Consider the following 15,598-nt stretch of genomic DNA (forward strand, 5'->3'; position numbering starts at 1 on the left):
AATACTTTTATTAAAAAATCTTTCTTTTTTAATAAATTTATTAAGAGAATCTAAAGAATGACAAAACACAGTTTACATAAATATTTCTTGTAAATTATATCATATATGCAATAAATATTATATATACACAAACATATATATTTTCAGATAATTTTTATTGAGTGGATATGCGCGGATGGGATAAAAATACCATCTCGATCCGTATCCAATTTTAGAATATATTCGGAATCCCCATTCCCATTACTCAATTTCTCCCGAATTTATCCCGATTAGGATCGATCCTGATTGCAAAGCAGAAACACAAACATAACTACTCAAGGGGCCGAGCAGGAACAAACGGAGCTGTTCGGTGCAACTTGGTTGGTCTCTCGGTGCATTTTAGACGGTCTCATAAGGATAAATATGAGCCCAAAATTTTCTTTTTCGAAAGGAGATGAGCCCAATCGAAACCAACGTAGCTCCAATCTAAATCCAAATTACATAAGGATTTGAATACAATTATAACGAGGAGTCGAGTATATAAACGCCGAACTATCGCCAAAGAAAGACAAAAGCCAGCATGACCCAAAAATCGTTAGAAAGCTATGGTGAAGAAGAAGAAGGGCGGCATCTGCACAAGCATCGAAAGATCAGGGACAGTGAAGAAGAAATGGATTTTCGGGTGAAGATTCAGAGGACAGGCATAAGCATGACCAAAAAATCGATTGAGAAGACTAGTGAAGAAGAAGAAGAAGGTAGTAAGTCCAAGTCCAAGTCCCTTTACATCTGTAGCTTTGAACGTAACCAGTCGATTGATAAGAGTAAGAACTGGGGTGCTTATGCTGTCCGCGCCGCCGATCTGACCCATTTGTATGATTCCAATTCCAAATTGGAATTACGGCAAGTGGGTTACAGGGCCGGCGAAGACCTCCCCGCTGCCGGAGGCTGTGGTGTTTTGGGCTCCCGAATCCTTTTCGCCAGCGGCTTGAAACACAGCTTTGGACCTCGTGGTCCACCTTACGGACCAGAAGCCAGCACACGAGCTTATGCCTTTGATACCTCCAACGACACCCCCGACATAGTCGACATGGATGAGAGTTTACACGAGGGCAAACATATGCCTTTGACGCTGGAGGTCGCCGGCAAGCTCTATGTTCTCTCCGCTAAGTGGTATGGTTTAACTTTAAATTCATTTGAGGTTTTTGACCCCATTCACAGGAATTGGTCACTTCTCCCGGAATTTCCAAATTGTGGTCAATTCCTCTCTTGTGCAATTGCTGGCACCAAGCTTTTCGTCTCCAATGAAAGTCTGCTGCCTTGATTTGGCCCACCCAACCCAATGGACACCCGTCCCTACTATGTGCCAAGACGGCCCTTTTCCCTTTTTAGGTAAAGCTCTCGTGCTCGACACCAAGCACCATAACAAGAAGATAATGTTTACAGCAGAGAACTATGATGACTATGGTTACCGGAGTAGGGTACTAGTTTATCTTCTGTCCCTCAATGAAAGCCAAGAAACAATCACTCCAATCCATGAGTTGAAGCTGCCTTACCAGGAGCTGCCCCCTGGTAAACCAAGCCAGTACCATTTTCTCCATCTAGGAGATCACAATGTCTGCCTTGTCATTCCCAAGTTTAACCTCCCATATGAAGATCTACCTGAAGACTATTATGTCACCCTTGGGACTCATTTGCTGCAGGCTGCTCTCATACCTTTTAAATTTGAATTTGACATCTCCAAGGGTATCACAAATTGTTTCACTGTCCAATTCCAGACTCATCACATCTTGGAATATCGTAGCAACCCATCCACTCTTCCTTTCACTCGCACACTCGGTTGCTTTGTGCTTTAATAACTTGTGTAAGTGTGTTGTTATGTGTTATGTTCATTTTTCACCCTTCTTCAGTATGCCCTTTAGTTTGTCACCTAACTCATTATATATCCAGATTTCGTTTGTACTGGTTAGTTATTCCTGAATAGTTATTTATTATCACATGCGAGTATCCATCACATACTCTCTCTCTCTCTCTCTCTCTCTCTCTCTCGTGCATCTGCATTCTTCAGAATTAATACTGTCAAGTTTGGGTACTTGTGCACAGTTTCATAATAGGGGAAAGTTTGCAAGCTGATTTGCAGATATCTGTATAAGATTTTGGTGTTCTTTTTTCTATTATTGTATTATGGAATTTATGGTAACATGTGTGTTTATATATTTCTTCATTGGAAACATGACGAATTTAGCAGCTTCTATAGTCATAAGACTATTATAAGCAAACAAATCAAGTAGCCGCAAAAGTAGCTGCAAAGCTACAACGCTGTGGACAAAGAAAATAATTCCTCAAGCAATTCCACAGGGATGAATGTGTTCGACAAACTATGGACTTCTTCTATTGGTCTTGGAGTTTATTTATCATAAACAGTTGTTTGCATTCTTTGAAGAAAGGTTATTGTTATTTGGGGATAAGACCCCCACATAAGAAAACATAATCCACATGTAGTTGGATCCAGACCCCAACATATGAATCAATTATGTTTTTCAATTATGACATTCGGAAGACTCGTATCAAAGTTGCAATAATTTCCCTTCTAACCATTAGTTCATGCTCATAGCATAAAGCCAAAAGATGTAATTGTTATTCAAACAATTATCGTCTCAATATCACTGTTAGATATCCATGTAAAAGAGCATGATCACTCTTTAATCCTTCAGTAGAGAGATTCACTTAAGATAATATAACATGCATGATATGCATAATAAAATATGATATGGGTGAAACAATATATCTGTTGGCAATGCTTCAAATAAGAAGTACGCATGTCGTTTCAAATCTCCAAATCACTTGCAAATGCAAAAGCATGCAGACAAGTTTTTGAATTGAAATATGCATATATGTAAGCAAATAGATACAGACAAATGCATTTATAGAAATATTAATTCCAAAAGATTGCACAAGTTCATGACAAAAAAAGGTTAATATGTGATAGTTTGATTCAAATAGTCTCTTAATTTAAGTATGACAATAATCTTTGCCATGAAAAGAATTCAATCTATCAATTATATATGTCTGTAACTTCAATGTATAACTGAACAAATCTTCCTATTTAACGATATTCATATTGATGATAACTGTTAGAGATATCCTTCATAATCTTTAATTCTTTTGTTTTATACTAAATAAACATCAGACGACTCATCATCGTTCATCTAACCCAAACTAAACACGTATACTAGATTTCAGGAATCAATCCTAATTAGAATTGGTCAGAGCATCTTTCTCTGCCAAATGTTTCTTCATTGGGTTAGGATTAATTCATGTTGCTACTAATATTTATAACATCATTTCTACCTTGTGACTTGTGAGTGATGATCATCAAATATGATTGTTCCATTTAAGATATGTCATTAGATTGTTGGGGAACAATCACAAATATGATGTATAATCATAATAGAAATTTCAATAAGAATTGTAAGAAACAAATCAATCCTCAATAAATTTAAGTTGTTCGTAAACAACTATATATATGTACGACAAGGATTGCAAAATTACGAAGAGTATTGCAGTAATGTTTCCATCCTAATATACGAGTGTAGTAGTGTTTGAATCCTAAAGTACTAGTGAAATCAAAGTTATTGAAAAACTTATTCAACAAGTGATCGATAAAGTAGAATTGAAAACACTGACTTGATTTTCCGATTGAGGCTTGCAAATTGCAATTGATTAAAGACAGAGTTCGCCCCTGCCCTTGTGCTTGCAGTTCTGTGGGCATCAATCTTCAAGAATACAACAATCGATGATCTAAAATTAAAGCACCGTAATTTTGAACTCTGGCAAATCATACATTATATTTTGCACTCTCTTGACTCGAACAAGACTTGTAGAAGAAATGAGAAAGAAATCATTGATTTGATTCTCTTGATGTTTTTTGATCTCTTTGATCTATTAGAACCCCGAGCGAACCAATATGTCTGTTCACTTATCTCCTTAAGAGACACATTAATTCCTAAAATCCCCTATTGGAAATAAGACCGTGGAGGTTATGAGTTCAAATCTCACTGACATCAGGGGTGGGGTGAGGAGTTATACTATCATCCAGAACAATAAAAAATAAAATAAAAATCTATTGGAAATAAGACATGTACTCTTTCAATTTGAAAGGTGATTATTAATTATATTTTCACTTATATTTCATTAGATATTATGATATAATGTCCAACAAGAACTAGTTGTCTTAGCAGACACATTCAAAATATTTGCAAGCAATATCCTGGTTGGGGAAATTTAGAGAAGGGTCAGCACGTGTACACCACAGATGGGAACAGAAGCGAACCAACTTTAGCAGTAAGAAATTAAACATTAGATAACCATAAGGTAATTGTAGTTGAAATGATTGTGTTAGATGAACTACCATTTGGCGCAATTGAAAAGTTTTATTTTAAGAGATTTTGTTCAGTACTTGCCTCAAGCAAGCAAGTTAACTGGCCTCCGGCTTCTTTGGTCGTCGGAGCACTACCAGCTGCTGAATTATATTTCTGTTTCGGTAAAATTGCTATTCCCAAGACCATGCCATTGATTGTAACTGTAAACTTTTTTGGTTTGGTCATTTTATGCAATGCGTCATCACCATTGTATTCATTTGAGAATTTCTGTCTTTGTTAAGGTTGTTCATGAAGGTCATTTTATGCAATGCTTCCTTCTTATGAACATTTATCTTTCACTCAAGTTCAATGCTTGTTGTTATCTCCATGTGGATTTGAAATACGCAAGTCTCAATATTACTAATTAAGAAAACCCAAAATCCCTACACCGAAATGAAATGTAACTTCAATTTGGCGAACCCACTTATTGAAATCAGAAAAATGGCCTTATTTCAGGAAAGAAAAGTAAGCAAGGAATCTATGCTTGTTTCAGTTGTTTCTGGTGCTGTGGGATTTGAAGTGCTGTTAATCAAGTATGTAAGAGCACATTTTTTGGTGTTAATAGTTGCGCATGGCTTCCTCAGATAGATGATTTTTGTTTCTAATGGGTTGGAAAGCAGCTGAGAAACTTATTAGGCACTGGAAGGTTCTTAGAGGAGACAATGTGAGGCCCATGATTCTTCCTTCTCTGCCTCTTTATCTTTTTTCTATATTTGTAAATTAACCGTGTTCCAATCTCATTGCAGGTGATGATCATAAGAGGCAAAGACAAGGGTGAGACAAGTGTCATTAAGCGAGTCATTTGCTCTCAGAATCATGTAATTGTGGAGGGCAAAAATCTGGTATCAATCTTGCTTATTATTGGTATATTCTTGATTAAATCTTAATTCGTCTTACACTTGTTTTGGAGCAACTTATATTCTGTTTCATTCTCATGACATTTTTCTTGAGACAACTTGTCCATCACTTCTGTTACTCCATTGAACAAGTGGAATTTGTCATTGTGAATGCTTGATAGTCTAAAGGATTTTGGTTATCTGTGCCATATGTATTTAATGAAAGTGTTGTAGTTCTCTATTTGATGCTCATCTTAGTCCCGTCTTGTTGTAAACATCCAATGTGCTTAGACGTCAAATCTAGGAACATTCCCCATCAATGGCAGGAAGGATTTAAATTTCAGATGTATCCCCTTTTATACTAAGAGCTGGAAGTGTTAGAATTAAGTGGACTTAACATTATCTAAAAGCATTAAGTAAATAGAACAATTGATTTAACTAAAGAAATAACAAGAAATATGTAAATATAACTCTAGTTCCAGTAATCTATAGAGATGTATATCTCTTGATAGAAGTAGGACTCTCATTGTTAATAACCTGATTAACATGAAGTGTTGTGATAAGTTTTCTAAACTGATAAACATGAAGTAAAACTAGGACTCCTTATGGGATGAGTCCGGGATAAGGTTTTGGCCAATATATAAGGAGGAGAAAGTCCCTATGTTCAACACTGCATTTTGCATACATTCTCAGCCCCATTCTGAAGCATCTAGTGTTGAAGCATAGAAGACTTTCTTCCATTTGTGCAGCTGCTTATTTCTGATCTTAGAAGATGTCTTCCTTGATGAATGCTCTTGGACAAGCTGTAGCTGCAGGGATTGAAAGTGTCAATCCAGGTGATTACTCCTACCGGGACTAGGAAAGCTTCTGGTGTGCTGCATAATTGTTTTGTTCTTGTGCAGGTTGTGTGTTATGTGTCTTTGGGATATGATCTTGTGTGCATCATGTTTTGTAACAGGAAGTATATCATCCAGTCAACAATTTGCATAAGATTTTCTTTGAACCATATGAGAAACCCTGATCTTTTGATATTTTAGTTTTATATAAGTTTGATCCAGTACTAAGGCTTTTGGGTATTCCTATGAATGGGATGGTTTTGGTTAACAAGTATTCTGCTTTTTCAGGTAAAGAAACATATCAAGCAAGGCCAAGGTCATGAAGGCGGGATATTTACTGTTGAAGCCCCTCTTCATGCTTCAAATGTGCAAGTAACAGATCCAGTAACAGGGTAGGGAAGTAATCATAACATTGTACACTGGCAATTGGTGGTGGGTTTTGTTATAATTTACTTACACTTCTAGTGTGGTGATTAATTTTTTCATCATGTACAGGAGGCCTTGTAAGGTTGGGGTTAAATATCTTGAGGATGGAACAAAAGTTAGAGCAGTAAGAGGCACAGGAGCATCGGGATCTATAATCCCTCGTCCTGAGATCTTGAAGATAAGAGCTACCCCAAGACCTACCGTTGGTACTTATCTGAAGTTCTGAGATCTTTAATCTTTTATTGCTACTTGGAAAAAAACAAAGAATTTATTGGCAATATCTTATGCTGATATTTTTGTGATAATCTTTGGTTGCAGCTGGTTCAAAGGATACTCCTATGAATCTTGTGTTAGAGAAGACGTATGATGCCAAAACAGGGAAGGGCATGCCTGAACTTTGAGAGAACTAGTTTTAATGTCATTGCAGGTTAGATGGAAAATTTTGCAGAAAAAAGATAGGAGCCATATTAGTTGTCGTAGTCTGGCGAATGATTAATAATTTCTTGTACTCAACTTCTGCTTCAGTTCGTATTTTTATTGGAGTATTGTACAAACTGCATAGCCAGATTGCCAATTTGCTATAGGAACTTCTTAGATTCAAGGCCATGAGTTCACTTACAACCGTACTGAATCACTCTGTTCTTACATCAAATCATTGTATGAAGCTTATTGGTTTTCCAGTTCCTTTGTGAGTACTTGATCCAGGAGGTGTGCGAATTCAATTTCTTCAACTAGATTCTGGGAAGTTCATGTATAAGATGGCCCTTACCATCTTCATCGTGACCAGAAATTCTATCCACTATAATCACTTATATATTCTTGTCAGAAGTCTACAGAGAAATTGTTTGGTAGCCCATACCATCTGTACTGTTGCTGCTGCCATGTGAGCTCACATGGACTTTAACCAAGTCTTATAAGATAGACATAGCTATCCCAACTCTATGGGTTATTTTGTTTATTTACTCACTTTTTCTTGGATATGCCTTTTCATCTGCTGTGTTCTTAATGGCGTAATTGTGGTCTGGAAATAGTTATATATCTGGGTCCAGGGCAGGCAGTAAATAAAAAAAAGACCCGGTCTGAAGTTGTGACCGAGATGGGTACGTTCCGAAATAAGGCTAATAATGGCTTTACTAGGTCATATTATTTGGCTAGAACCAGCAGCAGTGAAAATAATGCCTGTTTTTTTTCCTTCTTCTTCTTTTCTTTAATTGTTTGTTTGAGACTGTAGAAGACAATATGGCTTGGAATAAGGTTAATATATAATGGTTTTACTAGGTCATCTTAGTTGGCTAGAACCAGCAGCAGTGAAAATAATGCTTGTGTTGAAGGATCGACATAATGTGTGCCTCTACAAACTAGGGTTTAGAGTTGTAATAGGAAAGTGTTCTAGGTATTCAATTGTATTCAGATTCTATTACCTATTGTGTACCTTGTAACTCCCTATATAAAGGGCTCCTATTATCAATAATAAACACAATTACAATTCTCTTATAACACGTTATCAACACGATACTCTAACCTAGCCGGAAAAAAGAAGAAAAAAAACCTAAAAACCCTAAAACAACAAATCTGCCGCAGCTTTCCAAAACCCTAGCTATAGCCTCCCTGCTCCTCCTACCGCAAGTCTGCAGCCCTTGCTGCCTTCCAGCTCCTCCTCCCGCAAGTCTGCAGCCCCGGCTGCCTTCCTGCTGCTCCTGCCGCAAGCCTGCAGCCCTTGCTGTCCAAAACTGCTGTTTGCTGTTGTCCAAACTGCTGCTTGTTGCTGTCCAAAACAGCTGCTTCTTGCTGTCCAAACTGCTGTAGAAACTGCTGCTTGTTGCTATCCAAAACTGTTGCAGAAACTGCTGCTTGCTGCTGTCCAAACTGCTGCAGAAACTGCTGCCGAACCTGCTGCTGCCGTAGCTTGCTGTCACCGTCTGTTGCTGCTGTAGTTTGTTGCCGTTGCTTGCTGCCACTTGTTACTGCTGCTGCCCCAACACGCAAGTGTTCTCAAGCCCAAAATCATCACGTAAGTTTTTGTAATTAAAGTTGCTGCTTTCTTGTATTTAAATTCCCTTTATTTTCTGTAGAATATTGGAATATATGTTGCCAAATGGTTTTGAGTGTTTAACAAAGCGGAATTGTGGGGATTCACACTTAACGAACTAAGAGTGTTCATAATTAAATGAACTAAGAGCGTTCGTATGAACTAAGAGTGTTCATAATGCTTGGACTAAGAGCGTCCACAAGCATCAAATTGTGACCATATTAAAACATCATTGTTTGGTCTAATCCAAAAGAGATTCTTGGAAATTGATTTCTTGGTAGCATAGCTCGGAAATCTTATTGTTTTAGTTTTTGTGGAAGTTTAACTCCGAAACTAATATATCTTCTCTTCTTATTTTCAGGATGTCGAATGAACCTAGACTCGACTTTCTCATGCTTGACTCAACACGCTCGGATTACCACAGTTGGGTAACCGATGTTGAGAACCATCTCACTTCAAAGGGAATATTACCCATAATCCAGTCACCTAACCCGGATCTTGTGTTCTTGCGAACACCTACAAAGCATGCTCAAGCAGTTATCTTGATGCGACGCCATATGGACAAGGCACTCAGATTGGAGTATATGTCGATCAAAAATGCAAGAGAGCTATGGGTAGCGCTAGAAGAGCGCTTTGACAATGTCCAAGATTCCATCCTCCCTGACTTGAAGGTTCAATGGAACAATCTGTGTTTTACTTTTATATACTGTGGTTTGATCTACTTTTTTGTGTCATCATTTTACATAGCTGTGATTTGATCCAGGGAGAAAAGAGTTTCGGTGGTATCAGAACAGTTTGGAGTTCTTGGCTAACCAGTAGTTTTAAATGCAGTTATGGCGCCGAAAATGAGATGCAGCAAAATGAAAGGACTCTTACAACAAGATCCTGATCTAAATTATAATGATCAAGAGAGACTGCAAGAGACCGCCAGTGATCAGATTTTTGCTGCCACTATAGCTGAAACTGAAGGTACTGTGTCTGATGTTGATAAACAACATTGGATGAAATGAAGGATATGAAGATTTCATCATTTTTGACATCTAGAATGACAAACCGTTTTCAAATTTGATTTGCAGGGTCTGGTTTAGAGAATGCATATACTTTTGAATTTATCAATGCTAATGTATTTCACCATCAGAACAAACGACTTGTCGACTCAGAAATCATGGACAAAATCTCACTGCTATTGTGAATCAGAGTTTGTATACCAATTCAAACCTAGATATTTCTGGTACAGGTATAATCCATATTCTTTATAAATGGTTTAAAGTTATCAACATTATAGAATAAAATGAAGCAGAGACTATTGACGTGTGTTGATAATTATATGCAGGCACACCCCAGCAGTTAGCAGAAAGTAGCAGTTCTGAGCTTCTGCAAAAGCATGAAATAAGAGGTTTGACTTCTGTAATTAGTGATCACTTGGAATGTTCAGAATGTAGTACATTTTCATCTAGAATGTAAGTGAATTTTACAAAATTTGACATGCAGGCGAATCTTCACTCTCATTTAGACAGGCAATATATCAGCAAAGTAGACAAGGCTATATATTAAAGTTGGGTTTCCGGTTACTGTTACTAAGCCATTTTGGTATCAGCTCCAGCCGAGCCGGTTGGTGGAAATCACGTTTTCGTCCTTATTTTGTGATAAGGACGACACCGACGTCGTCTACTCGACTCTTCCAAACTATCATCATCTGCACTCCCTTCGCTCTCCCAAACCTGATACACTAGAATTGTATCATCCCAAAATCTTTTTCAAAACTATGACCAAAAAAAAAAAATCTTTTCCAAAACCATCAATCGTATCTTACCGGACAAACAAAATTAACTCTCCCCAAATCTCTGTCCTCGAGATCAAAAATAAAGGAGCTTGAAATTCTTTGCTGATTTCAATTTCATTTGTTTCCTATAATTGGAAGAGCTGGAGTCATCTGATTGGTAGTATACAAAATTGACAGGGGAAGAAGGTAGATAGCTCAGAGAAAAGGAAGAGGGGGACGGGAAGCAGTCAAAATCGGTAATTTTTTTTTTCCTTTGAGGTTTTGGGTTTCCTGTGTCTGCATGCTTTTGGGGATCATTGAATCCTTTGAGTTTTTGGGTTTCCTGTGTCTGCATGCTTTTTGGGATGATTGATTGTATGATCACATTATTGGTCATTACAGAGTGGATCTTTGTTTAATTTCCTGCATACCTACGACTAATGTTCCATTTAGTTTGGCTCTTCTCAATTGAGTTCTTGCTCTTTTCTACTATTGATTTTGTATTTTAAGTCGATTAGGGATAATACTGGTAATGATTTTGTTCATATTCGAATTCTGATGTTCTTAGCTGGAACTTTTAAGATTATATTTGTTTCGTAGAGAGGTCATGATTTGGATTCCAAATCAGTTCAAACTTGAAAAATTGGTGGATGATACTGAATTTTTTCATTTGTTGACAGCATAGTAGTTTTAGTCTTTAGGTTAATCTAGAATTTTGATTGCATGGACTTTAAATAATAGCAAATTTGAAGTGATGATGGTTGATTCCGAATTTGGTTGTTAGTTGGTAGGATATTGTTTGCCTCAAAATACAATAAAAAAACAAGTAATCTAATCTAGAATGTTGATTTCATGTCTGAAGTAATTGTACTATAATGAACTTTAATGATATAGTACAATATCCTGTTGTTCTGAATTGGGTTTGTGTGTGATATGAATGAGTTTGATGAAATCCGTTTCCATTGTCTATAGATTAACTTGGGATTTAAATTTCACTAACTGGGTGCGATTGGATTCAACAATGTGGACTTTCCGGTCTATGAAATATGAACACTCAAACACTATACTGGTTAGTTGGTATTTTCTGGATGGAAATTTGCTGGCATGCTGATCTTTTTTTGGTTGTTTTCAGTTTTGCTGTGAACACTGCTGGACTGATCCTGTTCAAGCACAGTTGCTGCCCTATTTTGCATAAGTCGAGTGCGGTAGAGCAATTACCTATCCCTTTTTCCATGTATCTTAATATCCAGGTAACTTTCAAATTCCATCAAGCTTTTTCTGTATTACCCATTACTGTTTGAAATTTAGAAAATCATCTGCAAATGATTTGGTGGTTGGTATTGGAAGAATGGTATTTCTTAGCTTTACCCATCTCAAGAAATAGTGCCAATTTGGTTCTAATCTCATTATTACTGATCAAAATCTTCCATTAGGCATCAGAATTGTGTGCTTTTCTGTTTACTTTTCCAGGATCTGAATTTCTTCATGGCACATTGTAAGAAAGGGTTGCACAATGTAAGAATGGGTTATAAGAACATAATTCAGTAATTTAATTAGCCATGGAGGGGATTCAATTAATTGGGCTAAAACACGAAAATCAAACTATATATTAATTTGACGTGGTATCATCTGATAATGGATGCAAAACCTTAGTGATTTATTGGTTCAATTTGTAGCCTCCAATGTACTTAATCTGTAATTCACGCTTCAGTTGTGTTTTTTATGCTACTAATCATTTACTATAATGTTCCTTGGTACGTTGTTTGGTCTAAAGCCTATGTCACTTTGAGGAAAATTCTGGTAATTGATGCAAAACATTGGTGATGTATTGGTTCAATTTGTGGGCTGCAATATAGTCAATGCATAATCCACGGTTCAGTTCTGTTTTATATGCTGCTGACCATTTACTATAATGTTCTTTTCAATGTTCTTTGGTCTAAAACCTATATCGCTTTGAGAATGGTCCTGAGATTCAGATTTTCTTAGCTTTGAAATATTTCTATTCTTCAGTTTTGCTTCATGTCAGTATCATTTCTACTTGGTTCCTGCAATTACTTCCCCACATCCCTGAATTTGATTCATATCTTAATGCAGCTTTAGAGTCACCGTTCTCATTGAAGATGAGACTGATCAAGCACATGCAGTCTTAATGGGCAAAGAAGCAGAAGAAATCTTTGGAATCTCATGCGAAGACTTGATTATCAGGAAAAATTGCAAAAAACCAAAGGATCAGTCCACAAGAGATTCTTCAATTAGAAGGACAGTCAAATTGCTGAAATTGAAGCCAGGAATAAAAAGAGATTTCCTTATAAAGGGGATATACAAAGATGATCACAAGTTCACACCAACCCAAGATATCGAACTAACAACTTCCGCGCGAAATCCTCTTATGTTTGGAAAGAAGAGGAAGGAATTGTTCAAAGCAAAACCAAGCAAGAACCCGAAAAGGCAAGTTTTAAAATCCTCACGTTAAATTTCCTTTCCACTTATTTTCTGCATTTTATATCTACTCTGTCCATTCAATTTAAGCATCCCTTAATTAATGACCCAATCTTTTATTTATAACCTTCATGTGCTCTGTATATTTCAGTGACAACTTTGAACCATCAGATCAGACCAGCACAAACTGACACCGAAGACCTTACCTAACCACTTCTGCTTTGCAATGCAACTTTTTGTTTTGTGATAAGGACCAATATCTATGGGTTTTTGTAATGCTAACTGTCCTTGAAAAATAATGTCATGCTATGTACATATAAGCACTGGTTGTTTTGTACATATAAAGCACTGGTTGTTTTGTACATATAAGCACTGGTTGTTCAGCAGACATTTTGTACATTACTGATCAATGTACATAAAAGCTTTTAGCTATTCTTCTTTGTTTTCTCATTCAATTTTTTTTTTGCTACAATATACCAATTATTATTGCAACTGAAAGACCCGCAGCATCGCGCGGACCTTTTTACCTAGTTCCTTTGGTTCACCAATTCAAACAATAAGAACTTAATGATGATGACGGAGAATTTGAAGGGTTCTCTTTCCAGAATTCAACATTTAAACACATCCAAGAAAGAACCCATGGCAAATGGGAAAAGTATATGGCGCTTTCTTGTTCTAAAGATCAAAAATAAATATTCTACAAACACTACAACCAAAAGTAAGAGCTTTGGTTTTGGGCTTGGAAAATTTCAACCTACTCATGAAAGTCACTTTATAATATTATATGTGCAGATCATGATATTGCAGATTGGAAAAATGAGGAATAAGAAACGGCGTTACCCAACGTTAGAGTAGTTAATAGGCCGATGCTGAAGTGTAAGACTTCAGACCGTTAGATTTTGAACTGACGGCGGAAATTAAAAGTCAAGGATAAACAAGGGTGGGAAGAGCCAATTGAAGCTTCCTATTGGCTTCACAATATCTTGACGAGTTCAGGCCTCCCTATTAAGCCTGTTTTACTTATTGAAGCTCTTTACTATTCAAGGGAGTGACACTGCTCTACAACCAAGTACAGAGAAAATGTCAGCATCCAACACACAGAAGCACTTTGTTCTAGTCCATGGTGCAGGCCATGGAGCTTGGTGCTGGTACAAAATCAAGCCAAGGCTGGAGTCCGCCGGTCACAAGGTCACGGCCCTCAATAATGCCGCTTCAGGCATCGACACCAAGTCCCTAGAAGATGTTCATTCACTAGAAGAGTACTCTGAGCCTTTGCTTCAGTTTATGGGATCACTTGGTCCACAAGAAAAGGTGATCCTTGTAGGTCACAGCCTTGGGGGCATGAACTTGGCTGTTGCCATGGAGAAGTTCCCTGAGAAAATTTCTGCTGCTGTTTTCCTGGCTGCTTTTCTGCCAGATACCACACACCACCCATGGTATATTGTAGATCAGGTATGTTGTTCTTTCAAGACTCACTTAGCTTTATTCAAGATTACCGGAATATCGGATATATATATAACATGTTATGACATATGATTGAACATTCATAATCTGATTATGATGTGAAAGCATCAGATCGATACTGAAGTATGATCCGGTCCATCACAATTTTGCAGCTAATAGTTAGAAATATACGAGACTGGATATTGTACAGGAAATCCGGCATCATGCCTTGATTATAACTGCATTTCAATTCAGATTATTCCTTGAAGAAATCATGCCATTTTCAGCTTCTTAGCCGTCTTTGTCCAATTGTTAGTCAAGTCCATATTGTTAGCGATGTACTAGTCAAGCTCTTATCCTATTGCTCATCAAGTTCCTGTATAGCTACATAGTTGGGAGGTTAGTCTAGGATTGTCCATGTGGTTAGTCAAGTTTGTCCCCAATGTTTAGTATGAACTTGTCCTGGTTGCTAGTCAAGTTCTTGTCCTCATTGCTAGTCAAATTCTTGTCCTATAGCTAAATAGTTGGGAGGTTAGCAACTTGGTTTGGGCTTTTGGGAGTCAAATCATTTGAATGCAAATAATAATTGTGGAATCTAGATGCTATTTACTTTACTAAATTACAGTGCTCTTAATTTGATAACTATATGGTTGTTCTATTCTACGTGGACAGTTGATGCAACAATTACCATTAGACAGATGGTTGGACACCCAGTTTGGACAGTTTGGAGAAGAACCCTTTGCTTCATTTCATTTCGGTCCCAAGTTCTTGGCAACAAGTCTATATCAACTCAGCCCCATTGAGGTATATTTCTCTCTAAAAGACACACTAATAGCATAAGTTTCTTCTCAGACTATGATTCTTGATAATCGAATAGGTTGGTTCTTACTTATGGTATGTCTTATTCAAGTTTTCTGAACTGATGCAATTACATGTTGCATGTTCAAAGGATATTGAACTCGCCAAGAGTCTAGTAAGGAAGAGTTCCTTCTTTCGTGAACAAGTGTGTAAGATGAAGAACTTCTCAAATGAGGGTTATGGATCGGTTACAAGAGTTTATGCAGTTTGTGAGAAGGACATGGTAATAACCAAGGAATTTCAGCATTGGATGATTCAAAATAGTGGGGTTAAAGATGTGGTGGAGATCAAGGGAGCTGATCATATGCCAATGTTTTCAAAGCCACAAGAACTTTCCAATTCTCTTCTAGAGATAGCACAGAAGTACACTTAAAATGTCAGTGAGCTACAATTATGCTAATTGCTAGAACAATAAATTGCAGCCTAGAAAGTTCTAGTTTGCTCTTTCTTTTGTTAATATGAACAATGTGAGTGCTTGTATTTGTATAAACATCTATTGCGACTTAATTTCAATTTCGAAGTTTTCAATTTATGTCAAAATCACTTTTCCATCTAGTTGTGATGAACCCCCT

The 15,598-nt window shown here is 37.1% G+C and overlaps 3 protein-coding genes across 3 annotated transcripts; all 3 read left to right on the forward strand.

The window, feature by feature from the left end:
- The first annotated feature begins 532 nt into the window (after positions 1 to 532).
- On the forward strand, positions 533 to 12,764 carry LOC112182491. The gene is made up of 3 exons (XM_024320984.2): positions 533 to 1,840; positions 11,259 to 11,536; positions 12,381 to 12,764. Exon 1 carries the CDS (start codon positions 560 to 562, stop codon positions 1,298 to 1,300), a length of 741 nt encoding a protein of 246 aa, XP_024176752.1. The 5' UTR covers positions 533 to 559; the 3' UTR covers positions 1,301 to 1,840; positions 11,259 to 11,536; positions 12,381 to 12,764.
- LOC112182492 (50S ribosomal protein L24) lies at positions 5,002 to 7,008 on the forward strand. Its single transcript, XM_024320985.2, has 5 exons — positions 5,002 to 5,061; positions 5,144 to 5,239; positions 6,358 to 6,461; positions 6,565 to 6,701; positions 6,814 to 7,008. Exons 1-5 carry the CDS (start codon positions 5,002 to 5,004, stop codon positions 6,894 to 6,896), a joined length of 480 nt encoding a protein of 159 aa, XP_024176753.1. The 3' UTR covers positions 6,897 to 7,008.
- Positions 12,765 to 13,722: 958 nt separating the features above from the next.
- Positions 13,723 to 15,554, forward strand: LOC112194571 (salicylic acid-binding protein 2). The gene is made up of 3 exons (XM_024334794.2): positions 13,723 to 14,177; positions 14,841 to 14,972; positions 15,118 to 15,554. The coding sequence occupies exons 1-3, from the start codon at positions 13,806 to 13,808 to the stop codon at positions 15,397 to 15,399; spliced, it is 786 nt and encodes a 261-aa protein (XP_024190562.1). The 5' UTR covers positions 13,723 to 13,805; the 3' UTR covers positions 15,400 to 15,554.
- The last annotated feature ends 44 nt before the right edge of the window (positions 15,555 to 15,598 follow it).

Source organism: Rosa chinensis, chromosome 1 (assembly GCF_002994745.2).
Source record: "Rosa chinensis cultivar Old Blush chromosome 1, RchiOBHm-V2, whole genome shotgun sequence".
Lineage (NCBI taxonomy): Eukaryota > Viridiplantae > Streptophyta > Magnoliopsida > Rosales > Rosaceae > Rosa > Rosa chinensis.